This window comes from Leptonychotes weddellii, chromosome 6 (assembly GCF_054177405.1).
Source record: "Leptonychotes weddellii isolate Sample4059 chromosome 6, ASM5417740v2, whole genome shotgun sequence".
Classification (NCBI taxonomy): Eukaryota; Metazoa; Chordata; class Mammalia; order Carnivora; family Phocidae; genus Leptonychotes; species Leptonychotes weddellii.
Genome location: NC_138374.1, coordinates 4,905,364 through 4,932,761, shown reverse-complemented (window position 1 = coordinate 4,932,761; position 27,398 = coordinate 4,905,364). Strand labels below are relative to the sequence as shown.

Genomic DNA, 27,398 nt, shown 5'->3' with positions numbered 1-27,398 from the left:
TGGGGGAAGGAGAAGGAAGCTATATGTTTTTGGTGCAGAAGGTAAATATTTTAATACAGTGATTTCTGACCCTAACTGTACACGAGAAGGGTTTAGGGAACTATTAAAAAATACATTCTTGCCCAGGTCCCACAGCCTACCAATTAAATTAGAATTGCTGCTTTCACCAACATCACCTGTGAGCCACTGTGGGCCATGCGGCACCTGGCGGGACGCTGCCGTCAGACTGCCTTTCCTCCTTGTGTTTCACGTGGCGTTGGGCGTGCCCAGTGGGGCCATCCTGAAGTAGTGCGAGCCTCTACTCTACTCAGGACGGCCTCCCATCTGCTGTTCTCTTTCTGGTTCGGAAAGGACACTTCTCGGCCTCAGAAGGTTGATCACCTTTTTGGTAATCAGCTTCTGCCCATTGTGGAATAGGAACTTAATTTGGAGGTTTTATCCAGAATAACTTCTACCTGTTTGTGTCGACAGAGCGCAGATGAACAGTGTGTTCGTGGACCTTTAAGCCTACGGTTCTCAGCCTTCTGTGGAAAATATTATGTCACATTTCTCTTCTAATATAGTGTAACAACGGGGATATAAAAATTATGAAAAAAACAAAAAGCGTGATTAAAACATACGTCATTCATGATTCCATGTAGCCGGGCTTGTGCCAGGGTCCCAACCACAGCAAGAACTTCCTTGGCACAGGTCAGCGTGCTGACGAGCAGCCATGAGGGAGACGCTCTGTGAACGCTGGTCACATTGTCGCGGCCTTCACCTCCCAGGCTTGAGAGGGGGCCCTGGGAGGGCTGTCACTTCCAGGACGTAGAGGACGAAGGCTGCCTTCTGACTGGTGCTTGGATGCGAGTTGCAATCCTTGCTCCCTCGCTGCCTTCCTGCGAGACGTGGCTGGGCTCCCGGTGTGTTCCCAAGGCCAGATACCGGGGTTGTACGACCGGGGAGACGCCCTGACCTGGCAGGATCAGCCCCACGACCGAGGGGAGAGGTGTGCAGACACACAGGCAGGCGGTCCATTGTGGATTGCGGGCAGCAGGTGCTGCCGAGGCTCAGCCTCCTCTTGCCATGGCCCAGAGCCACGTCTTTCCAAACTGGTGGTAGAAGTGTGTTCTTGGACATGGGAGCGTCTTAATGATAGGTTTATCTAGTGCCGATCAGTGGCCTCTAAGAAGGCTTAAAGCTGGGAGCATCTTCAAGAGGTGGAGACTGCAGCCCAGGCCATACATTTCAGAACACCCACAACCTGATGTTCCAATTCATTTGTGCTTCTTTGACCTGCGTCTCTAAGCATACTCATAAAGCTCTTTGCTCTGTGAGGAGCACTGGTTTAGCAGAGTGTGTGGGAGCATGTTCTCCCTCGGGACACAGGAGGTTCAAGAGGCTCCGTGGACTCCACCGAACCAGCCAGGAGGTGGCATTGCGTCTCTTCTGTTCCTACAAAGTCGTCCCCCTTTCTGAGGGGGGGCAGGTGGTAGAAATGGAAATTGTCTACATTTTCAGTATATGACTGTGGTCACCAAGGAAGACACCATGAAGAGAGAGGCAGGCATGTTGCTCACCTCTCTTCGGTCAAGGGTGTCGATTGAGCAGAGAGAGAGCTGAGTGTCCAAGGCTGTTCTTCTCGGGGGTCTCTGGCTGTGTGGTCAGAGCTTGAGCATTGGAGATTTTCTGGCTATCAGACTTTGGGCAAGGTCATTCGATAGTGTCCTTGAGCCTGAATTTCCTCAGTTGTGCGGGAGGTGATTGTGAGGATTCGCTGTCCAGTGCCCCTTGAAAGAGCAGCCGCAGACGCTGGCAGCGACTTTCCCATTGTGATGTCACTTGGGGGAATGCGAGAACTTTCCGATGCTCCAGAGCAGGGCCAACCAGTGTGGTCGGCCTTGGCCACAGGTGGCTATTATGTAAATGAATGAAATCAAAAATGCGGTTCCACCACCACGTTTCTGGTGCTTGTGGTTCTAGAACATCTCGTCATCACAGGATGTGCTGTTGGGCAGTGCAGCTCCAGAGTGTATGTTGCTTCCTAGGCGAATGAATGAATGAATGAATGAATTTATCTGTTTACTTATTTATTTAATTTATTTTAAAAATTATTTTAAATTAAAAAAAATTTTTATTTATTTGAGAGAGTACAAGTGGGGGAGAGGCAGAGGGGGAGGGAGCCTGATGTAAGACTCGATCCCAGGACCCCGGGATCATGACCTGAGCCAAAGGCAGATGCTTAACTGGATGAGCCACCCAGGCGCCCTGAGGCAAAGGAATTTACTAAGTGGAACTCTGCCATTTGAACCCCACCCCCATTTGGGCCAGTGTTTTCAGATAACTCCATTTTTCTTTTGAACGTGGAAATGCTTTAAACTCAGATTAAAAAAAAAATGCCACTGTGTGGTTTATGCCATTGTTTGTCAGAAGACAATGTGATGTTCCTCTGTTTGTTTGTTTTCTCTGGTTATAGCATTTAAACAAAACAATGTTCTTTTCTTGTCTCCAGTGATGGACGTAACAGATATAATAAATGGGAAAGTAGATGATGAAGACAAGCAGCATTTCATCCCCTTTCAGCCGTAAGTATGGAGCCATCAGAGAGAGCACTTAACCAGACAGAATATGGAAAACGTGTGTTTGTAATAATTCTCTTCGAAAATAAGTTTATAAATTCAGCACAAGTAGAGATTGATTCTTTTATAATAATGAAGAATCTGGGTAGTCACTGCCGTAGTGCATGGCATTTTTGTAGCCCCAAGAATCTTGGGTTAAAGTTGCTTTATGGTCTTGCATGTAGAAGATTTTCCGTGTGATTCAGGGGAGTCACCTTATCACACAGGACATGCAGAAATGCCCTTCTACTTTGAGCATGTGTGTTTCCTTGCATCATTGATGCATTCTAGTAGCTATTCACATACTCAAAATACAGTGCTTTCAAATTCATCACGGGAGGAGGTTGCTCCTTTTAAAGTAGAAAACCAAACAAAATAATGATGAATTCTTTTGTAAGGCGAGAAATAATGCTTGAAGCAAATAATCATGCTGCTGATTTTCTGTCTCTGGTTGCCTAGAGTGGACTGGGTTTGTGCTAACCATTCTTAGGGCTTATCTAGCTTCTGAAGCTAAGTGTGTGGAGAGGTGTGGGAAGCTTGGAAAACATTTGGAGGAGATTTGTTAAATTGATTCTCTGATTGGAAGGTAGATCCCGTGGAAAAGGTTGAAAGAATCGGTTATTTCCTTGGAGATTAAAGCAAGAGAGTACCTACATGATGGTCTGTGGCCACTTCACCGGGCACTTCTCCATCTCAGACAGCCGTGGAGAGAAAGAAAGAGGGATTAGAGTGGTTTAGGTTAATCAGAAGTGACAGTTTCCTCCTGGGGGTGTGAAATCTTAGAAGAGGAGACCATAAGGCATGTTAGAATGACCTGTTAGAGTGCTCTGCCTTCTGCCTCTTCTCATTTCTGTTTTTACTTAAGTGGTTCCAGGCTTGAAACAAATTTTAGAAATTGTACCTTGGGTTCAGGTGTTGGCTGAGGAGGCTTGGAGACTGGTGATACTCAGCGGGTAGCTGAAGGAGTCTCTCTGGGGGTAAGGTGGGCAAGAGCTATGAGCTTGGCTTCCCTTTGTACCACCCATTCTTGCATGAGGGATCCCCATACTCAGCCCCAGGCTTGAGAACCACTTGTTCAGGATGGGATTAGAGTGGTTTTCTTTGCAGGCAGGTGATCTAGTCAGATAGCATCCTAAAACATGGCTCAGTGGACATTTTTGTAGTCTTCCCAACATGAGAATAACAGAAAACCCTGCATTAACCAGCGTGAAGTGGGTATCTCACCACAGACAACTGGAGGCACAGGTCTTTTCTAGCTTCCTTCTGTTAGAGTTGCTCTTCTGCCTTCTAATATGATAACCACGAGCTACATGTGGCTATGTAAATTATTGACAGTTAAATAAAATTAAATAGTTCCTCAGGTACACTAGTCCCATTTAAAGTGTTCAGTCCCACAGGTAGCTGATGGCTACCATATTTGTCAGTGCGGATCTAGAACATTCCCGTCATCACAGAACGAACGTCCTGTCGGATGGTGCTGTCTTGGAATCACACCCCGTGAAGATAGTTAAAAAGGGAGTTCAGTTCTGCAGAATCTGGAAGTTTCCTCAGTAAACAAAGGAAACATGTCTTTGAACATGGGCAGATATTGAGGTAATAAATAAAATACACCCTTATAAAATGACAATATTAAGTTGCTTCTTTTGCCCATGAGAAATAGTGCAGCCCAGTGCTGTTTTGAATGCTGTTTTATATATTAGACCTCAGAGTTTCTTGATACCCTAATGTACCACTGAGTTGAAATTACCTGTTGCCTGCTAGTATCTTCTGGGAAAAGTCAAGGGAAAAAAAAAACCTATGGATTATTGTTTGAAAAGTTAGGGGGGTTATTAGTTTTAGATTCACTAGTCTAAGTTTCACTGGGACATGTTAGGAGCTGCCTGACATAGCATATTGCCACCATCTTTTTCTGTCTTATAGCAAAACACCCATTTTAAAAAATATTACATGTTCAGCTCTTACTGTAATTTGTGATTCCTTGCTCCATTAAAAGAAGACTAATATACAGATTAATATTTCCAGGGTTTGAAACAAAAGAGCAGCATGATTTTAATAGCAAAATAAGCAATGAAACCAGTTCTTTGGGAAATGCCATGCTAATGAAACCGTTTTTGCTCCATTAAAACTGATTTATTATATCACAGGATAAGTTTTAGGGAAGGAAATACAGAGTACATCTTTTTCTTTCTGTCTTTTTTAACTTGGGTGAAGTAAATTAAAAGAGTCCTCAGCTCTCTTGAGTAATGTGGGCTCACATGATGAATAACACTTGTCCTTGGTTCTGGAAATGATTTTAAACATTATGTACTTGACGTACATTTTCTTGCTCATTGCATACTGTGCTTTGCTGTGCTACATGGTATTTCTCTTTGCACATGTTGCCTGTTTGTACTTATCTCTTGGTCTTAGTGTAGCTTCTATGAAAAACTCATGGTCCACGGGACCCCCAAATGTTGACGGTTTACATTCATAATTGGGTCATAGTTCCACCTTTCAGACATGGTAGTTATCTTCTCCAAAGACTGTGCCATTCTTCTCACACTTAATTATCTGAGGCCACATTGGGTACACAGTCTGATGGAGTAGAGTGGTCACCACCCAAGTTCCCCAGGCAATTAGGTTGTAGGGATCTTTTTTTGGTCTTGATTTTACTTTTCCCTTCGCACCACCTGCCCCTTGACCTATGCCATGGTCAGGAATTATTGAAATTGAAGAAACGGAGGTAAACATTCCTTGCGATTAAATGCTGTCCAACCACAATTATTTTCGGATAAGTGCCCTTTTTTATTATCCGGTAGAGATGGAGTGGAGGCTTGGTGCATGTTTATTTCCTGGGGATAGGGTCGACCTCGTTTGCTTTACTTCTCTTGTGTGATTCAGCATTTTCCTGATCAATGCTCTTCCCTGTCTCTCTTGTCACCTATCCTGTCCTTTGTCGTGCGTTGACTCATGACGACTCTCTCGCATTCGGTGACGATGATCTCTTGTGTTCCCTTGTTACCGTGACCTCTGGGTCTCTGTGCCCCTTTGTCTCCTGTGGTCTTGGTCGTCCCGTGCCCTCCAGGCTCGCGTTGGACGACGCCATTCGACACAAGCCGCTGAACATGTCATCCCGTTTTTCACCCAGGGTGGCGGGGGAGAATGACTTCCTTCAGACTGTTATAAACAAAGTCATTGCTGCCAAAGAAGTCAACCACAAGGGCCAGGGTATGTATTCTATTGTTTTATTGCTACAGATGTTCACCTATTACATGAACTTGGGACAGTGCTGTATGGTTTGCATTTTAGTTTGATGATGATGATGGTGGTGATGATGATGTTGGTGATGAGGATAGTGATGATGATGACAGTGATGATGAGAATGAGGATGGTGGTGGTGGTGATGATGCTGATGGGGATGGTGATGCGGGCAGTGTTGGGTCATGATCTACGTGTACTGTGTGTGGAGGTTTTCTTGCTGGTCTCCCTCGTAAGCATTGCTGAGAGCCAACCCCCTGGGTGAGCGGAGGAAGGCTGAGTGGGACACAATGAAATGTTTGCAAAGAGCCCAGAGTTTATGAGACTTGGAAGCAAGTTGTTTGTTTGCCTTCCTGAGTCTTCTCCAGCCCTCCCCTCTCCTCCTAGCCATCTTTGAAAGCACTTGAAGGATTTTATAAGAGAATACAGTTACTGTCCACCGTCTGTTACTTCATCTTTGCTGCTCAGAGAAACGTGGAGACACCCGACACAGCCCAGCTCCACGTGCGCCCTTGACTCTCCCTTCCATGCCCGTGTTGCACATTCAGTCTTGGCACGTGGCTTCCTGGGGCTCCCCTTCGTCCTACCCGCCCCCCCCTCGCCCGAGGCTGTGGCTTCGTTTTGGAGACGGATCTCTCTTCAGTTTTGTAATGGAAGGGATTTTTCCTCCTGACTCCATGTCTTGCACTCATCGTTTTTAATCCCACGCTGACAGGTTTCCCAGCAGCTGACCTTCTGTTGGCAGAGGCAATGAATCAGTCACCCCGGACTGGGGACAGTTGGCACTCGGGCTGGCCAGGACCTTTGCCAGAAAACAGCTGTTTACGGAGGCCTCGCCTCCGGCTCGAGGGGAAGTCACCTTCAGAACTTCTCCCACCTAAGGCTGCTCTTAGCACCGGTGGGAGAACCCACTCTTCAGTCCTTGGTTAGATGCAGACTTGTCACAAACTCAGTAGAGCTTAAGTGGATAGGCCTCTTTCATTGTCTAGTTACCTTATGTCCCTAGCCTTTTAAGAAACGATTCTCTTGACTCGTTTCCCATTGTTATAAAGGAGAGTATGAATTGAGTTAGAAGAATGTTCTGGAGGAGTGAGAAACCTTTGGCTTTCTTTGGTGTGAACCAGCCAGCCCCGTCCCTGGCAAACAACAAAACAAAAACCCCAGCTAAAGCGTTAATGAACCGTGGCCTCTGTAGACAGAGCAGTTTAAGCTGACCCAGGACCCACCTTCTCATCAATTACCAGCTCTCTGATTTGCACCTTAATTGAAAACCACAGGGAGATCCAATTTGAAGCTGTTTTGATTGGAGCCACCCTCAGACTGGGAGTGCCAGTCCCCAGACCCCAGGCTCCTGTTGGATTGAGTTTCTCTTGCAGAGCCGTCAGATTTTGAGAAACTTGTATCACAGAGTCACACAGGGGAAGTGGAGATCAGTGTCAGGCCGCAGGAGGACCCACAGCCTGCCTCTGCCAGGCTCACTGGTGTCGGGGTGCAAATCTGTCACCAGAGCTGATACCGGGGGCCCAATTCCTGGAAGTCCAGGAGGACAGGTGTTTCCAGGTCACAGTGAGAACTAAGAGACAAGAACATTTTTTTTTCAAGGGGACTACAGGTGCCTTCCTGAACTGAAGTGCCCCTGGGCAATGTCGCTGGCTGGTTTTTTTGTCCTTGAAGCTAAAGTGATCGTTTCTCTGGGGCTCACTGGCAAGCCTGCTTCTGTGCATTCCAGGGAGACCCGAGAGAGAGCCTCGAGGCGCGTGGGTTTGCCCCGTGGAGCTCCATGTTTTCATCGGTGGTGATCCGGGCTGCCCTGATGTCTGTGTGCCTGTTAGGCCGTGGTGAAGGGTGCGGGGTGGCGGGAGGGATGGGGTGGGTGGTGGGAGGGACAGGGAGGCCGGCAGTCTTCACAGAGAACCAGGAAGCTTCCCACGCTCATCTGTTCTGAGCTCCTCTCTGGGCTTTGGCCCATTTTAGGTTGACATCCACATGTTTATTTGTCACAATTGACATTTTTTATGTTTAGCCCAAATTATCCCGAACCCTGGACCCAGAGGTTCTGGATGTTTAATGTGGACAGCGAGGCCTCAGACACCCCCGGACATCTGTTCCTATTGTTTGACATAGAATGTATGCTAATCTCTTTTGTTTTTAGCTCCTCTGGTTAAACAAAAGTCAACCTAAAATGCACTTTTTCTTTGAAAATTGGCCTCATTTTCTCCTTTGAGGAAAGTGTTTTAAACCCAATGTAATCAGGAGAGCTTAATCTCTGTGTTTAAATCGTGTTATAACAAATTGAATTGTGTCATTAAGTTACTCGTTTATGAACTAAGATCGTTGAGCAAGCTGGTGTTTGTGAGAAAGAAAAGGTGTTTGAAAGGCGGCAGGAGTTTCGAATGGTGTTATTAAACATTTCTCTGCCTCTGACCTCTGTAAATGATCACCTCCCAACATCCTGCAGGTCCTTGAAAAATGTCTTCCGAGTCACATTCGTTCTGGGGACCTTCATTCCTTTGGCAGGTTTTGGGACCTGAGTGAGATTTGAGAGCCTGTCCGCGGCACCCTGGTGTCCCCAGTAGGGATCTCGTGCGTCCATGTCACCTGCCGTGATAATCTCCCCTTGCATTTCTGTGGGTGTCCCTTTCATGTGGTCTGCTCTCCTGGAGGACGCAGCCGTGGGTTAGGTGCCTGGCCCATCAAGGGACCTCTCCCACAGGTCCAGAGCAACACCAACTTGTGCTTTTGTGTGAATTGGAAAGAGGGTGCCCGTCCTGTGGGCGAGTGAGACGCAGACAGTGTCTGGGCACACGGCTTGGTGAGCAGTGTGGGCTGGGTTTAGCTCCCACTTGCCTTTCTTTGCCAGGGCCTTGTTGCAGGGCATGTTTTTTTTTTTTTTTTTTTAAGTTTTTTATTTTATTTATTTCAGAGAGAGACACACAGAGATAGCATGAGAGAGAGAGCACGAGTAGGGAGGAGAGGGAGAAGCAGGCTTCCCACTGAACAGGGAGCCTCATGCAGGGCTTGATCCCAGGACCCTGAGCCGGAGGCAGACGCTCAACTGACTGAGCCATCCAGGCACCCCTGCAGTGCACATTCTGAGCAATGATACATGGGCCCCTGTTTTGGTGTCACCTCCTGACATCTCTTTAGGGACCTCTTCTTATTGGTTATGCTTCTCTCCTCTCCTTCAAACTCTCCCCCTTACGATTTGGAGTTTTAAATCTTGAGAGGAAACAGAAAGGAAAAAATAGAAAAGGAAAGAAAAGGAAAATACCATGCTTGAAACAGTCTACCTTAGATGACACATCTGTTTTTGTTACTGACTTTCTCTACTCCCAGTTTCTCAGAGTAGCTTATGCCTCCTCCCTCTGACCTTCATATTCTGTTCCTTCTTTGTCCTTCTCCCATCAGCGTTGCCCCCGCTCCCACCCCCGGCTTTACCGGGTGCACCCGCCGAGGTCTGCGGTGTCACCCTGTCTGCTCTGTGCCGCAGACACTGCCCTGGTGCCCTGTTCCCTGGGCTGCGTTTTGTACCACTGACCACACTGTGCCACCCCTCTGGGCTTCCCGTGATCTCTGGCCTCTGGCGTCCTGTGTGAGCTTTAATGTTGGGAATTCAGTGCATAGTTCAGGGTCCTCTTCTTTCTCTCCTTGCTTGTGCTCTCACCGTTCAGGACGTGGCCAGGGTGCAGGGTTTTCTGGCTCAGGGAGTGGTATCCCGGCACCTGCTTTTGGTCGTGCCCACAACCGTCCCCGTCTCTGTGAGCCTCCCCCCCCGCCCCCGCAGCTTCTGGTTTGACCTCCACACGGGTCCTTCCACCCGCACCTCCGTGCTGTTGCCTGGGATCCTCACTTGGCTCTGAACTCCCCTCCCCGCACCTGCTCAGTCCCACACAGCCCCCAGAGTACTATCAAGTGGGACCCTGGTACTTGCTCGTCTTTCCAGCCTCCCCACTCCTTCAGATGGAGCAGTTCCCGCCTTGGGACCCTGCCGCCCTCCCAGCCTCCTGTCATGCCTCTCCGCTGTGGCTCTGGTCATCCAGCACCCGGGTGGGCACAGGACTGCACGCCCCTTGCTTAGTGTCGACTCATCTTCCGATCTCTTTGGATGTCCCTTCTTGGGAGAGCCTCTGTGACCCCCAGGATCGCAGTCCTGGGGATATACAGTGCCCTGGACTTTTCCTTAGAAAGCTCTTAAGAGTTGCATATTTCACTGAGACCATGGATTTAGTGTTTGCCTCGTGGGACAGAAGCTAAGTCCCTGGTGGGGCTATACTGACTGTTTGCTCTGTGTCCACAGTGCCCAGTGTGTGTCGGGCACACAGTAGGTACTTATTGGACACTTTTGAGTAGATCAGAGGGACTGTCTAGATGGCAGGGGGAGAGGGGTTCACCACCTGGCAGAGAAAAAATGTCATCAGTGACTGGGGGCTTTCTCAACCACAAGTAATGTAGGTCTTTGCAGAGGACCGATGTTTTCAGGCCAGCTGATAGCAGACAGGAAGGAAGCTTGAGGAGAAGGGTGTGAGGTTCGGGGTTTCATCAACCAGAGCAGCTCTGGACAAGAGCAGTCTCAGGTGATCCTCCCTGTGTGGGACCATCAGGTGTCTCCCAGTTCTGCTTGGAATGCATATTGGTGGACAGCGTCTACAGTTTTCCCGTTGGCCTTCTACTGAAGGCAGTGTGCTGAGCTAAGCAGCGATGAATGGTCTCTGCTCCCTGGAAACATGCATCCTAGGGCAGGAATGGCTGGACAGACTAAACATGCACACACTAGTAGTGTTAGTGAGAGCAAATGCCTTTATATTCTGACGGGCACTTGGGGTCCTGCTGGGCTGAGTGACCAGGGAGCAAGCAGGCCAGGCCCCCAAGGTCCCAGGGACGGAGACCCGGATGTGTCAGCTGACAGTGATAACCTCCCTTCCCAACTGGGAGCAAGGCCCTGTCTTTGAAAATGGTAGAGAGAGCCATGCAACTGATTTGTCTCCACCTTTGATTTTGCTGTATTCCCTCTTATTTTTACTTCCTGTTTGCTTGCTGCACAGGAGTATTTTACACAAAATGCAGTTGTCCGTCTGCTTTGTGGAGGAAGAGGATGGCACATACCCTTAGCTCGCAGCTGCGAGCAGGTTCACCGTGTTCTGTCCACATCAGCCCTTCCTTCTTGCTCAGAGGGTTTCAGAGTCTTCACCTCCCCTCCTTGCAGGGAAGCGCCAAGTGGTGGGCAGAGCATTTGTTCCCCCTTCGCTGTGACGTCGTGAAACAGAGGGCCCAGGCAACCTTGGCTCTGCAGGACTGGCTTGCTGGTGGCTTGTAGCCCAGCGCTGTGCTGTGCACCTTCTGGAAAGCACAGGAGACTTCCTGGGTTAGAGAAGCTGTGAATTTACCTCCTGAGCCCTCCTGTGCTGTCCTCCTTCTGGGGAGAATGGAAAGGGAGAGCTATCTCAGTCACTCCTAGAAAAAGGCTTCTTCCTGATTGATCTTCAGTGCTTATGAGAGGGGTCCTTGGTTCTGGGCAGGTGCCGTGCATTGGCCAGGGCGAGAGGCCCCTCCAGGGTAGGGTGTGTACCCCCCTAGTCAGATGCAGGTGCTTACCCTGTGCCAGCCACCTTTCCGTGGCCCTTCTTTCTCTTTCTCATACACCCACGTTTTCTCCTAAGATGTTAACTTGTGAATTAACAGTTGCGCGTTCGTTGAGATGGGTTTCCTGAAATAATCCTTCAAAAATGTATAAGATAAAACATGACTCATGTGTCCATTGTCTTTCTAGGTTTGTGGGTAACCTTGAAATTACTTCCTGGAGATATCCATCAGATTAGAAAAGAATTTCCTCACTTAGTGGACAGGACCACAGCGGTGGCTCGGAAAACGGGATTTCCGGAGATAATCATGCCTGGTAAGGACCGATTCCTTCTGCGCTCTGAGTGTGGTGTGGATGTGGCCAGTGTCCGGGGAGCTTGTAGAGAGGCCAGAGTGCAGTGTGGGGACAGTGACTCGGACGAGCTCGTGGGAGGTGATGTGGCCACCCCAGGGTGGCTGTGGATCACTCCTGCAGTCAGGAGCTGTGGCCAGAGTGAGCGCTGACCACCTAGGTTTGGGCTGCAGGGAGGTGGCTTCTCTGGGTTGTAATAACCTGCGGGTGGGAGTGATTTCTGGCAGTACTGTGATAAGGACAAGCAAGGGAATCAGCGTTTCCAGAAACGCAGCCCTGAGAACTTGAGGTGGGTTTCCGCCACCAGCTGGAGTGAACGTCATCGTTACTGTAAGCAACACCCTTTATTGTCCCATAATCCATTGTTCCCCTTAATCCAGAAGCCTTGCAGTTTGTCTCTGCCCCACCTCATCTGGTGAAAAGGAAGAATGGGAGTTAGACATTCCACTGACCACGGCTGCCGGACTGCGTGTGCGGAGTTGGGTAACACATAAAATGTAATGAAGGGCGGTGGAGCTTGGGGCCCTTTCCAGGGCCCTGTGGGCTTCACTTTAGGTTCTGATCAATGGATCAATCATGGTGGTTGGTTCACTGTAGGATGAAGGCAGCTCTTTTATGATGTTAACGTAGGTTCACAATGAAGGTCCTCTAACAGCTTTGGAATCATCCAGAATGTGTTCAAAGTTAAGGGGGCACAATTAGGTAACGCCAGCCTTCTGCCCCGGAAGTGAGAGCTCAGGACCTGGAGTCCGGCCTCTGTTTGGAGTTGCACCACGGCTCCTCCCCAGCCTCGCTTAGCTGTGCTCTGCTACTCTGAAGAAGGAGAGTAATGATAATTCCTACCCGTAGGGCAGGTTGGAGTTGGGATGCTGTAGGGGGTAATGTCACAGAAGACACCAGGCCAGCGCAGACGGCCGAACCCTGAGGATATTCATCGGCTCACGCATCTGAGCAACAGAGTCAGCCCGGGCACTGGCTCCGTTTCTCCATAGTAACCACTGTTGGCTTGCCTCCTGTGCATATTGACTTAGTCCTCTGGGTAAGGGCCCTGATGGCTCCCATTTTCTTCCCAGCCCAGCGTCCTGAGGAAGATAGTGTGCTTTTGACCCAGGGTTGCCCAGCAAGGAGCCTGAGCATCATCCAGACTGGCCTGCTCAGGCCCCTGCCCTGCGGTCCCCGGACAGTGATGGCTTGGGGGTGGAGGGTGCACATTAGCACCTAGACGTCAGCTCCTCCCGATGGCAAGGGTTGTGTGAGGGAGATGTGGACGCCCGACGCGTGTTTGAGTAGGCATCTGATCAAAACAAGGAAGGAGGGGCAGCAAGTGAATGTTCACACCTGGTGCCTGCTCAGTTCATATTACGTAGTATCGCTCAGGCCCGGTAATGGATTATAAGCTTCTTAAACCAATAATGGAATTCCATGTTAAGATTAATCTCATATTTACATAATACTTCTCACTTTCCAAATAACATGTTAATAATCTGATTTGATCCTCACGAGATCTTGGGCAAGCCCGTGAATATTTATCCTTTACATCTGTGGGATACTTTTTGGTTTGCACATAATGCTCACATTAATAATTTGGCTTGATCTGTCTAAGGACCTCGGAAGCCTACACATTGGTGTTGAACTAATTGCGATCGAAATTAAGCCGCAGCCTAAAGTTACACAGCTAATGAGCAGTAGAAATGGGGCCAAACCACCCCACATTCAGAGGCTCCCCGTGGGGTCCCTTTATAGGGCCCTGCTGTAGGCTCGCAGGGAGAGGTATCTGCTCATTGCGCATGCTGTCGGAGTTACTGCTTTGTTTCTTTTAGGGCAGGTGGGGACATGTTCTTTCTGCTACCTCTATCTTTCAGGGCTTTTGTGGGTCATTGTATCCTCTGACTAGTGAATTAATGTGAAGGACATCTCAAATTGGTTAGGCTGGATCTTAGTGGCTCACCTGTATGGGAAGAAAGCGTGATGTCCAGCATGCTGTGAAACCGAGGGATACTTTCTAGGGCAGGAATCAAGTCTGTGTGCAGTAAATTAATTTGGAGCTCTTGGTGGATGTATTGCTTGCATGTGGACTCGAGATGAAATTTATAGATTAGGATGACATTGGGCATTCGTCTTGGGTGGTCTAGGATGGCCTCATGTTCTAAAGGGAGACCCAGAAAACTTCTAGCTCATACTGGTCGTATTTCCCTTTATAATTGACCAACTTAAAAGGTAAGACTAGGGTGCCTGGGTGGCTCAGTCATTAAGCGTCTGCCTTTGGCCCAGGTCACGATCCCAGAGTCCTGGGATCGAGCCCTGCCATCGGGCTCCCTGCTCTGCGGGGAGCCTGCTTCTCCCTCTCCCACTCCCCCTGCTTGTGTTCCCTCTCTTGCTATATCTCTCTGTCAAATAAATAAATAAATAAACTCTTCAAAAAAAAATTAAAAAAAAAAAAAAAAAGTAAGTCTTGAGCTCTAAAATAATCTCCTAACATTTCCGGGGAAGCCATACAGTTGACCGTTGTTCCGGCTGGTTCTGTGTGCTGAGTTGGGAGTCGGGGTTCCTGGAGTGTGGGCTTCTAGCTAGAGTGAGTCATAATGTTCTCCGTTAGGGCCGGGGAAGCATCCATGGGTGCCTCATGGTACCCTTACGAGAGAGAGAGAGAGAGAGAGAGAGAGAGAGAGACAGCCTGGGGTGTTTTCACTCAGATCCTTGGCCTTTAGCTTGGCAGGACCTGTGCATTGTCCCATCGTACGGGGATGCTTTTTACAGAGATGTACATCTCCTTTGCACGGCCGGAGAGCCTGCTGTGTCACCCATGTCGCCGGCTTTTCTGCCTTTCTGCGAGCCCCTGGACATCCTGCAGGTTGGTGGGAAACAGAGTTTTCCTCTGAGCTGGGAAGGTGGCTGGAGGCTTGCATGAGGCAGAGGGAGTCTTCTCTTTGAGTTCACCCACGCCTGCTTCCAGTTTCTTCCTCCCCAGAATGAGAACCCTGGAGCCCTGCGGGCCTCCACCGAGGGCACTCTCGTGAGTGTGCATCTGTGGGGTTCATCTGCTGTAAATAGGGTCTCACTTCTGGGATGGCTCTGAGTATGGATGACTAGGCCAGTAGGAGAGTGAGACCATGGGGTTCACCACTCCCCTGCCCCCAGCGTGTGATGCAGTCTGGCTGATGAGGCCTTTATGAAGCTCTTGTGGCCCTTTTTGGTTATGGCTTTTGTGCTTCGGTAGAATGTGCAGGCAGGGCTTGTACAGCCTACAGATCGTACACCACCTGCCTTATCTGTGAGGCTGTTCCGCGGTAGGTGGCGTGGGAGGTTAGGTGACTTGTCTGCGGTCACACAGGGATTGGTGGCAGGTGTTGGCCTGGCAGCTTTGCCTCCTGTGCCTGGCCCTGGGCTCCATCACTCTTCGCTTCTCGCACGGTCAGTAGCACTGACTGCAGTCACGCTTCCCCTGCCAGGACTGAGCGTGGCTGTGGGAGCAGCCCACTGGGATTATTATAATAGTGACTTTTAAATGAAAGCTTAATTTAATAGTCGGATACATTAAAAGCCAGAATAGAGCAGAAAGAAAGAAAGAACGGGAGAAAACAAAAAAGCAAGGGCACTTGTTCTTGGCCCTTAGTGGGCCATTTGCTGCTCTTGACGGACCCGTTGCTCACGTCCCCTGTGGGAGAGCAGGTGGGTCAGCGTGGAGGTGACCAGACAGACAGCAGAGGAATAGTCACTGGGTGGTGGCGCTTGCTCTAAATCACGCTGCTAATGAAGCTTGCTACGTTTCCCCAGTTGGACCATTACCAGGGGCCTCATAGGCTCTCAGTAGGAAGAAGTGTCTTGAGTTTATTTGTTGTGTATGGGTTTTGTTTTTGTTTTTGTTGTCACACAGTTTATGGCCCACCTCACTTTGAAATGCACAGGACTGTTTTGTTCTGCTCTGAACGGAACAGAACAGGTCCCTTCTGATCCTGACAGCTGCCCACCAGGAGGAAAAAAGATCCATGTCCATGCAGAAAGCTTCTCTCTTGACCCACTCCTAGTCCCTGATCCCAGACATCAACTCAGAACCTTGGCTTGTGGTGGTTCTCATTCTCGATCAGCTTTTTGTTCCACTCCTTAGAAAAATGTAGAGGAAGCCAGTGTTGCCAGTTGTCATCCGAGGCGTGCCTTTGATGGTGTGATACTCTGGCTACCCAGACGCCGAGAACACAGCCAGCGGTCCACCGTGAGATAGTGGTGGCAGTCACGATGGGCCGTAGACACTGGACAGGGGATGGTCCCTGCAAACCCATCGGCAGCATTCGAGTCACCGTGGGAATGAGCTGCCCACCGAGGCGAAGGACCATGCAGATAATTAAGGGCCTTGACGTTTTTTCCTCCTTCTTGTGATCTTAATGATGATGCTGCTGAAAACTGCTTTTGTCATGCCTTTAAATGCTGAGACTGTTTTGTAGAAAATATTTTGTAATCATCTATACAGTATTTATAATCCTCTGCTAGGATTGGTAGCAATTTCGACAGTGTTGCAGAATTCCCGGTTAACATTATGAATAACGGATTGGTTTTAAAGGTAAAATTTTTCCCCCAGGTGATGTTCGAAATGATATCTACGTAACATTAGTTCAAGGAGATTTTGATAAAGGAAGCAAAACCACAGCAAAGAATGTGGAGGTTACAGTGTCTGTTTACGACGAAGACGGAAAACGGCTGGAGGTATTTATTGTTGCAGAGCTTAATGTGTGGCGTGGAAACTTTATATTCCAAGTATTTTCTTGGCTTTGCTGCAGAGTAGGAAAAGACGTAGCTGGGGCCGCGTGATCCCATTTCTGGGGATGAGAGTTTGTTCTTCATCCCTTTCTCCAGCTCGCCGTAAAGGGCTGGTGTGCACGGCGTCCTAGCTGCCACTGCCCCGGGAGACCTCTGCGGTCCCTCCCCCCTCTGTTTTCCTGGCCCTTGCCAGCATAGGCCCAGGGCTCAGAGGTCTAATGGTGCCACTAGAAGTTCAGACACCATTATTACCACCATCTGAGAGCTGGGGAAACTGAGGCCCAGGGAAGTCTTGTAAGGGTCATCGAGCTAGTGGGGGGTGGAACCTGGGGTTTGAATCTGGGCTTCTGACCTCATGCTCTCCTGGGTGGTGGTGGTTACCACGGCGGCCTGCAGGACTCGGCGTGCTGGGCAGTGCTCGGGGACGGTGGCCTCTGATGAGCAGAGGCCACGCCAGGGCAGGCGCCCCCGCCAGCTACCAGCGTGGACCCTGGGTGGCGGGCTGGGCTGTCCTAGCCCATGTGTTTGAGAGCAATGCCCTGTGTATGCACCTGAGGCTCAGCTGTGCCAGGAGGTGGGGGCGGCATCCTTTCTGTGTGGGTGGCCCGTGTCCAGTGTAACTGCCGGGAGGTGTTACCCTTGCCACTTGGGCTTTATTGGCATTGCTTCCTCGGGGGCCAAGTGGTCAGTGTTTACAGTGGATCGGGAAGGAGTGTTGCTACCTCCTTCGTGTCCTGTAGCTCTTCATTCTGGACCTACTGAGTGAATCAGGCGACTTCCTGCAGACCTTAATGTTAAGGCTGTTAGGGGTGAGGGTACGAAGGTTGGAAGACAGTAGCATCCCTATACTGATAACCATCAAGATGCTTAACTGTCTGCGAGCAAGATTGTATGCTGGCTGCGCTGGCTCCAGATGGATCTGTCCTTCCATTGCTGGGATCATATTCCATCTGTGATGGGGTTTATTGGCATTCCTGTAGTGCTCTGCTTAGCTCATCTACTGGGGGCGGGAGGTGGGGAGATGGATGCAGTGTCAAGCTCTGTGAGGTCTGATGTGAACTCTTTATGCCTTCTTTTAAAGCATGTGATTTTCCCGGGCGCTGGTGATGAAGCGATTTCGGAGTACAAGTCTGTGATTTACTACCAAGTAAAGCAGCCACGTTGGTTTGAGACTGTTAAGGTATCATTTACATGGTCATTTTATCCCACGGAGTTGATTATGAAATGCTCATTTGTATCCCAAGGAAGTCCCCAGCTCCCACCCAACCCGGGGCTGCTCGTCAGCGGGCACCCTGAGCAGGCAGAGGCGCTCTCCCAACAAAGTCGTTCAAGGTTGCTAAGGAGCCAATCCGGCATTTCTTGGAATACATTTACTCTCATCTCCTTTTCGACATAAAAATAGGACTTTCATGGAGACAAATGACAGAGTCCTCTAAAGATAGCTATTATCTTTCTCTTCCTGGGTCTGTTATATGTGTGGCATGCCGTCTTTACACCAAATGGGAAAAAATAGAGGTGACAATATATGGAGGACGTCGCTGGGAGACGACGGGTCCCCGTCCGTGGTGTGGCACTCTGCTCTCCTGACGTGACTCGCTGATGTCAGTACGGCAGCCCACCATGGCACACCCCAGCCCCTGTGCCTAGGGCTTGAATATTGGGAAACCCAGCCTGGGGTTGGCCTTAGAAGACAGATGGCACATAGGAGGATTTGGGACAGTCTTCGCTTAAAGGCAGCATGCATGGGGTCTTTCTTCTTTGACTGCTCGTCACAACAGGAAAGCTTTCTTCCCGCTGCCCGAGGGCAGGTCCCTGTAGCTATGGAGGGACTGTGGACACCTCCAATAAGGGCTACTAGGAAACTGGCAACTTGTGGAAAACAGACTTTTAACAGTGAGGACGTGAACGTTTACGAAGACTTCTGCTGTCTTGCAGAATCGGTTTGGCATCCCTTGCAATATTGTCTTGTTTAAATTTTCCAAAAGCATTTTGCCTTTGGGAAAGCCCTGTAGGGGATTAGGCGTACGGTATTTTCATCCCTGCAGGGAGGAAATGTGTACAGTTGCACAGTATCTCCAGTTGAACAAAACCATTCATGTGAGAAGATACAATATTGGTGCTGAAACTTCCTCTTTCAATTGCGCAGGTGGCCATTCCCATTGAGGACGTCAACCGCAGTCACCTTCGGTTTACCTTCCGCCACAGGTCGTCACAGGACTGTGAGTAATCCCTTGATTTTAGCCCGTGTTGCTTGTAAGGGTAAACTAGGGGAAAGCTCCGTAGGCTGCACTTGTCACTTGTTCTGGATTGTTCTGGATTGTTGTAGGACTAGGTGATCCTAATACGATGTGGTCTTAATCCTTTAGCTCATTTCCATGTTGACCTGTTTCCTGTCTTCCGTGTGACTTGTAACGCTGTTCTATCCATCCGAGAAGTCACTAAGATACAAGTAGATTTCAGAGATTGGCTCTTACTGCCATTTGCATTGGAATGGAAACCCTCGTTTTGTGTTTGTGGGCGGCCCCCGGTGTCTGGCTTTAGGCTGAGAGGAGATGTTGGTGTAGTGCTGACTGATGTTGAGAAGCTGGGAGGGAGGAACTGGGGTTTGGGTCCCTGTCCTTCCAGAGGAGTTCTTTATTGATGACTGGAGTTCGTCTTGTCATGTTCATTAACGTCTGCTAAGGACGTAGCCCTATGCTAAACACTAAGACATCACGGCAGGCAGCTATATGTCTCCCTGCCCTTCATGGTCTGTACCTACAGGGCAGAGAGCTAAGATTTGGAAAAATAATGGCTATATTGTGTGTGCTGTCGCTTTGAGGGAAAGGGTGGTCTGGAAGGCTGTGTTTGTCACAGACAACCCCGTGGGGGCCACTTGGGTGGAGGTCCTCTGCTCTGGCTCTCTGTGTCCTCACAGATACTTCATCTGGAGGATAAATGCCTGGGGGTCTTGACCAGGCGAGATGGAGGCTGCCGAGCCCATGGCACGATGCCTGGCATTGGGGAGGGGCTCCTCAGAAGCCATCCTTCGTGCTATTTCTGGAAGGGGGCCTGCCTGACCTGGGCCCTTTCCAAGATGTGGGACCTGCAGAGGTAGGGGGTGCAGGAGAGCGAGTACATGTGCAAAGGCTTGAAGCTGGGGAAGGTAGACCCCACTGTGGGGCCAGCGAGGAGCCAGGACCCCACTGTTGTCGAGAAGCACTGGGGAGGCGTGTTCTTGTGGTCCACAGTGCTGGTGTATGGAGAGCACGCATATCAGCACAGCTTGGCGGGGGGGTGAGGCCATAGGGGCGAAAGAACCAAGGGATCGAGATAGCATGGGGTCCTTCGTGGTAAGCGGGTGTGTGTGGAGGGGCAGGTGGATCTGCAGCATCATTCCACCACCCGTCCCATCCTGTTGTCTCAGCAGAGCAGGGCCCTAGCTAACGAGGGGTCGGGGTTCAGGGAGAGTGGGAGAAGCGGGGTCATGAGGGCCGGGCAGTGTGGGAAGCAGTCCCCAACCACTGCAGACTTGCCTGATGGCCAGAGCCAGACCACCAGGCGGTGGGCCGGGGTCTGCTGATTGTGCATGGCACTCCTCGATGGCCAGAACTTTGGGTAAGAACAGCGGCTCATAAATGTTAGCTAACATTCATGTGCTCTTACTGTGCCATTTGGATCCGCCCTCACCCACAATGACCCCATGTACTGTCGCTGTGGTCATTGCTCCGCACATTATGGTGGAGGAACCTGAGGCTCCCAGACCCCACCTCAGTCCCCTAAGGTCACCCAGCTAGTCAGTGGGGGGGGGTGCTCGGGTTCAAACCTAGTCTGTGTGCTTGAGTGTCCCACCCCCACACCTTGGGGGCGTGGTGAGGCCACTTCCATTCTCTGGTCTTAATTTAGTGCCTGCTGTCTACACCTCACAGAGAATGTTCTCTTTCCAAACTTCAGTTTGAGTTGAGGTGTGGAGTCAACCTGGGAGGATCGTGGAATAGTAGGCAGAGGTGTGGGGTGAACGGAACAGGGTGCATGGATGGGGCACACTCGGGCATGTCTTTCCTCGGCCAAAGCATACAGGGAGTGGTGGGCCAGGCAGCCTGCACGAGTGGAATGGCCCGGGGTGGGAGTGGGCCGCAGGGAAGAAGGTGGGAGCCCTGGAGGGCAAGGACAGAGTTCTGGAATCCACAGAAGACTTGTCTCAAAGGCACGCTTGCTCTTTACAGCGAGCTTGTTCTCTCTGGTTAATAAATTACATTAGGGCAGAGGGATATCTTCTGTAGCATTTTAATTTTCAAAATCCTTGTTTTTCTAGTCAGTTTTAAGTACTCATTACAGACAAGATGCTGTCACCCGACACACCACCACACATTTGCGTAATTAATGAGGCTCCCTGGCCATGGCTTGTGCGGTTTTGCTGCCGTGTGGAGCACAGGAGTGTGGGGCTGACGCAGTCCTGAGCCGTCTGCTGTGGGAGTGACTGCATCCACTGGGGCCTCCTCAGCCTCCCTGAACACGGACACGCAGGGTCAGAAACAGGAGGAAGTGAGGCCACATTGCCCGTCCCCCCTGGCCCCCTGCAATGAGCTGCTTTTCCTATAAAGGGAGGTGAGCATAGGGAACAAGTGATGGGATTTCGCAGGCTGGGATCCATCCCGGGGGCAAACTTCCAAAAGTTTGGTGCTGATGTGATAGACACTCCAGCAACTCGTTAGCCATTCCAGATGCATCCGCTCCTGTTTCACCCTGAACTTGAGTGGCCTTGTGGCTCCGGGTCCAGCCGGCCAGGGGCCAGTTTCCCAGGCTCGTAGGGGGCCTGGCTGGGTGGGGCCGCCCTGCCTCATGTGCCCTCGGCGTCCTGTAAAATTGTTGTCTACTCCCAGTGGCTGCTAATGAGCCATAATAACTGCAGCCCGTGGCCTCGAGGTAAAGGTATAGGACGTTGATAAAAGGTACGCGATGTTATTTTGTGCTACTTAATAGTAGGATCAGGGGAAGCCGTGTGCTGACGGCTGGGGATGCTCATGTGTCCTTTTGAGCCACGGCTGCTTTCGTGGAGCCAGCTCTGTATTTTTTTCACATCACACCGCTCAAACTTAGAAGGATTTGTTCTTTCTCACCTGAACATTATGGTAGTTTGTATTTTCTATGCCCTTTTACAAAGTTGTTACTATTATTTTGATTCCTAGGATACATATTTTTTTGCCTTCATCCCTCCCTTTATTGTGGTTGGTCGAGCATTCCTTCATCTTTCCAATTAGCTGGCATTTATTGAGTACCTACTGTGTGCTAGGTACTGATGGACACCAGGACTGCAAAGATTAACGAGACGCATTATCTTGTGCAGTGGTGGTGACTCGGGGTAAATATTTTTGAGCCCCTGACTCAAGGTGGGTGGATGTGCTCCTTCCTTCCTTGACCTCTAGCTTTTCACCTCTATCTCTCTTTTTTAAGATTTTATTATTTGAGAGAGAGAGAGGGAGAGGAGGGATAGCACGGAGGGAGAGTAAGAGGGAGAAGCAGACTTCCCGCTGTGCAGGGAGCCCAACGTGGGACTCGATCCCAGGACCCAGGGATCATGACCTGAGCCGAAGGCAGAGGCTGAACCAACTGAGCCACCCATGCGCTCCTCTCTTTTCATCTCTAAAAAGAGAATGTGGGATATATAATTTTAAAGATTATAGCTCTGAAACTCAGTGTTACCATGCTGTACTCAGTTGCATCTTGCGGAATCCGTGCAGAATCCACTTCTTCGGTGGAGACTCCTTATCTCCCTCCTGTGCTGGCCTCTGGCCCGCTCACCACCCACTGCTCACCAGCCCTCTGGCTCTCTGTCCCCAAGGGGTCAAGCCTGGGCCCACTCAGGGACTCTGCCTTTGGCCATGTCTATTCTGGGAAGGTTCACGCACGGGCTCCCATGTTCTCCCATCTTCTCAGAGACCTTGTCCAAACATCCAGCCACCCGTCCCTGTTCCCACCATTCCCTACCTCACACGTCCCTGTCACCAAGCGAGAGAACCGGTTAGTTGGCGTCTCCCCAGCTAGAACAAACGTTTACCGAGTACCTAATAGATGGCAGGCACTGTTGCAGGCACTGGGGAAAGAGCAGTGACAAGTGTGCGGTTCACGTTGCACGCAGGCTCGCTCGCTCGCCTGGTGACCTGGCGGGGATCAGCACTGTCCTCTCGGTTTGCTCGGGCAGCTGTAACACAATAGACTGGGGGGGGGGGGGCTTGAACAACAGAAATGTATCTTCTCACGGTTCTGGAGGCTGGAGTCTGAGAGCAGGGCGCCGGCACCCCGGTGTCTGGTGGGGATGCTCGTCCAGGTTGTGAACTCACAGCGGAGGAGAGCTTTGCTGTCTCTCCTTTTCCGAAAGGCACTAGTTCTGTGGGATCAGCACTCCCCCCTTAGGACCTCACTACCTTCAAGCCCCTTCCTATAGGCTGCGTCTTCACTGTAGTCACATGGGGAGGGTTAGGTTTCCAGCACCAGACTAGGTGGGGGAACACAATTCAGTCCACAGCAGTTATGAAGAAAAACGCATCAGGGGAGGGGAGAGAGTGTGACCAGGTTATAATTTGCTGTGTTAGATGGTCTGGTCACCTCGGAGCAGGTGATCTGTCAGCCGAAACTTGAATGAACGGAGGTACTGAGTACCCCCCACATCTGGGGGAGGCGCTTTCTTGCCAGGGAACAAAATTTCACATTCGTGTGTTCACTCCACCTGAATTTATACTAGTGGTTGCCATGAGGTAGGAATCTATTCTGCTTTTCCATATTGTTAGCCAGTTTTCTCAGGGAATGGCCTGTCCCTAATGCGCTGCCCTTCGCCTTGTGTTTCCAGATCCTGTGTGTGCACACACTCTGTGTCCCCGATGTTAAGCCGCACTGTGGTCTTTGTGGTCACTGCCCAGTCACTGCTGGTTTCTAGGTTTGCAGACCCCCTCCCACCCCCCATGCTCTCCAGCATCCTTCTTCTGCTCTGGACCTTGGGAATCTGTTTTCATGTTCCATGAGGAAACTCTTTCTGAGATTCTGATTGGAATTACTTGGAATTTACAGGTTAATTTGAACACCACTGGTCCCGTTAAGAGGAGTCTTCCTCCTAGTGAACACTCCCATTTTTTCCATTTCTTTCTATTTAATTCAATGCAGTTTTGTTATGTTTTCGTAAAGGTAGTGCTTGTAGTTTTTTACGTGATATTGCCATGACGGCAGTTGAGGATGATTGACTTCTCTTGCAGCCAAGGACAAGTCTGAGAAAATATTTGCACTAGCCTTTGTAAAGCTGATGAGATATGATGGGACCACGCTGAGGGACGGGGAGCACGATCTCATCGTCTATAAGGTATACTGCTTGCTTAGTGTCCTCTTGCTGGCAGGGACCGCTTTACTCCTCTCTTTGACTCCTCGCCCGAGCTGACGTTTCCCGTCTTTGTGACACGGCTGCTCTCTAGGTACACTTAGTTATCCGAATGCACGTTTCAGATGACCAGCCCTTTTGCTGTTCCTAATGAGAGAAGATGATGTGTAATAAATGTTAACGTGAATGAATCTACACGAATAAGGGAAATTGTTAAACAGTTTCACAAATGATAAAGAGCAAATATCATGGTGGTTAAAAGGATTAAGAATAGCGAGGGATAGAAAAGAATTAGATGTCGTTGATTGTGACTCGCTTCCGACGCGCTCGTAATTTAACCCACAGGCGGAGGCGAAGAAGCTGGAGGATGCTGCCACGTACTTGAGCCTGCCCTCCACGAAAGCAGAGTTAGAAGAAAAGGCCCACTCGGCCACCGGCAGGAGCATGCAGAGTCTTGGGAGCTGCACCATCAGCAAAGACTCCTTCCAGATCTCAACTCTCGTGTGCTCCACCAAACTTACCCAGAACGGTGAGTTTGGTGATGGCCCTGTGTTCACCCCGCAGTTTTCCTCCCTCTGGCCCGTCCTTTTCGTGCTCCCAGCCCGCTCTCCACTCCGTGCGTCCTCTGTGTGCTGGTGCTGGCCGGCATGGATGTCCTTGGACCAGAAGGGGGCGTGGCATCCATCCACTTCACTTGAAAATTCACTACAATTTTGGTCTAAGCATTAACCTTAAAGAGAGATAAACCATTGGGTTTGCTTTCAAAGGTTTTTGGCCAAAGGAAGGTAGCATGGCTTAAGGGAAAACACGGGATTTGGAGTCAGACCAAAGACTGGGTATGGAGCCCTTGCCCTGTGCTCACCCTGGAAGTGACCTTGAGTGAGGGCCTGTGAAACCGAACCTGACCTTCCTCATCTCTGCACACATGCAGATGTGATGTCTGCCTCAGAGGGCTTCGTGAGGGTCTGGGGGTTACACACCCTGGAGGATCTGAGATATCCACTCTGTGTGTGTGCCTTCCCATCTCGCAGCTACTCACGGAGATAATTACCAGTTATCTTTATTTTAAACGTTGGTTTGGATGACATTTCTAGTTCCCCGGCCTGTGGAATCACACAGAAGCGTGGTGTCAGGGGGTGCCTGGCGTCCTGTGCTGGGCACGCTGGGCTGCCTCATTACCACTGCTTACAGACCAGCCACGTGGCCGTGCGGCCCCGGGCCCATCTTACTCACCGTGTGCTGTCTGGAGCAGCAGAGGCCCCTGTGCGCACTTCCTACGTTTACAGATTGCATCCCCCAAATGTGGCCATGGCACAGCCATGCAGAGAGACTTGATCTTCTCTTGAAACTCAACTTGAAAATCCAATTTTTCCTCTTCACCACCCAATATGGATTTTGATTATTAATGTTTGTTGGTATCTTGAATTGTGTCTCTGGGGATTGTCATAAATCTTGGCAGTAGTCTCGAATTTGCCCGAGGGAGAGTCATTGTTTGGACTCCCAACAGGGTAAATGCGGGACAAAGGGACCCCATCATCAGGAAGCCATGGCATTGGAGCGGAGAGCGGGCTGGGTGTTCCCACTCTCCGTGCCTGCCGTCTCCCCTCTGTTCTGCCGGCCTGGATGAAGTGTGCTTCCTCACCACTTCTCTTGAGTCAGCTGTGTGGGGGAGCGTGTCCCTCAAATGCGGGAAGGCCATTTGGACGTGTCTCTTCTAATGTCATCTTCATCATCACGGTTTGCCCGAAGCATTTTGAATTCTCCTAGCTGGTGGTGTGCAGTCATCTCCATAAGCAAATGCAAACCCTTACCTGGGCATCGGGTTCTGTGCAAGCGTGACGGAGGGCTGCAGAATGCATCGGGAGCGTGCAACTTTCGTGCCCAGGGAGCATGTGGTCAGCAAATCAGGTGCCGGTTTGGGACTGCGTTATGGAAAGGGTGCCCCACAGGTCAAATGTTACTCTCTGGATATGGTCCTGCTAGTTCCCTAGTCTGACGGCCACACCGTCCAGGGCCTCAGTGAACTCAGGGCAACGGCAGCCTCACCGGTAAGTCGCTACCCCATACGTGTGGCACTTAGCCTTTCATTATGTGCTGGACAAATGAGAGGTGCTGTGTATCGCCGCTTCCTCTACGTAGGAAGCCACCCGTCTTCTGCATGGGTCATGCTCCGGAAGTATGTTTGGAAGTTGTTATTTGGAACTTGAATATATTTTCCCCATCAAAACAATGTTCGGAAGAGCAGTTAGGTTGGGAGGCCCACCCACAGAATCTTTCTTAAGCCACGGATTGTTGTAGAAGGGGACTGTGAACCAGAAATCTCCCAAGGTATTAAGTAGCAGCAATTTCCCAGGAGTGTGGTGTCGACCCCTCGCACCTCCCAGCTCCTTGGCTGTCATCAGTCACAGGGTGATTCCCTCCCTGGAACTGAGGGAATGAGCGCCCTACTCTTTGCAGCAGCTGTTGCCCGGCAACAAGGAAATTCCAGGGTGATGCTGCTCACCGAGAATCAAGGGGACATCTTTTGGCTTTCATTGCACACCAGCCAATGATTCCTCTTCTTGGGATGGCGGTGTGGCAGATGGTATTGCGAGATGGAGCTGCCCCACTTGGCATCTGAGCACTGAGTCCCAGATCCTCATTCCGGGAGTCATTTTTCTGCGTCTGTGATTTGTTCCTGCGAAGTTCCATTACTTAGGGAAAAGCAGTGGCTGAATTATTCACTGAGGTTTGTATTAAACATCTCTGTTCTCAGCATTACTGGATGCTATGGGGGATAAAATGGTAAGTATAGGATGTGATTCCTCTCCTCAGTTAGCTTCCTGGGTAATTAGAAGTCACAAAACACAGAATGACCATGGGCTCCCCGGAATGAGGACTGTGTCTGGGAGCGCTGGTTTGACCCGGGTAGCCGGGGCGCTGGTCAAACTCTGTTTTCTTAAAACACACCCCCTCCTCAGAGGTCTTCTTCCACTGTTCATTTGCCAGTTGCACGTTTTCTCAGATTTACCTTACAGAGGTCAGCCTCAGCCTCCCTCATACCTAAAGTGCCACTAACTTTGCGTGGATTCCAGATTATTAACAAGTTGCCATTAATAAAAGAAAACAAGACAAAAAGACAACTCTAGTGAGATGGAAATCTCCCTTAACCCTGGGGCCAAGAGCAGGTCCAGGCAGGATGTGGCCTTTGTCATGACTTCACCTTCTTTAGAAAGGAAGAAAATATGTTAATTTTCATTGAGAACTGAAAACATTTTAACTTTCCCCATGAATGGTCAAAATTTTCACTTCTTGATCATCTTCTTGATGGACGGCTGCTCTTGCCTGGGTATCTTGCCGAGCACTTTCTCCATGTCACACCCTTTAACTCTGGCACCAGCCCTATAATTTGGCAACATCGTACTCATCCTTCAGATAGGTAAACTGAGTTGAGGTTCCTTGCCCAAGGTCATGTGGTGGCGGCGTGGCCTGGCGGGTGTTTGAGCCTCTTACAGGGTGTTTCAGCTCCTGTCCTCTCTGTTTCCACGGGTTCCCTTGT

The 27,398-nt window shown here is 50.1% G+C and overlaps 1 protein-coding gene across 1 annotated transcript in view; it reads left to right on the top strand.

The window, feature by feature from the left end:
• Positions 1-27,398, top strand: part of DOCK1 (dedicator of cytokinesis 1) — a 414,563-nt gene that overhangs the window by 23,142 nt on the left and 364,023 nt on the right. Inside the window, exons 3-10 of the mRNA XM_081823034.1 lie at positions 2,492-2,564; positions 5,662-5,804; positions 11,602-11,727; positions 16,337-16,461; positions 17,597-17,695; positions 18,662-18,734; positions 23,742-23,845; positions 24,206-24,588. Coding sequence (XP_081679160.1) covers positions 2,492-2,564; positions 5,662-5,804; positions 11,602-11,727; positions 16,337-16,461; positions 17,597-17,695; positions 18,662-18,734; positions 23,742-23,845; positions 24,206-24,588 — 1,126 coding nt within the window. The remainder of the gene's footprint in view (positions 1-2,491; positions 2,565-5,661; positions 5,805-11,601; positions 11,728-16,336; positions 16,462-17,596; positions 17,696-18,661; positions 18,735-23,741; positions 23,846-24,205; positions 24,589-27,398) is intronic.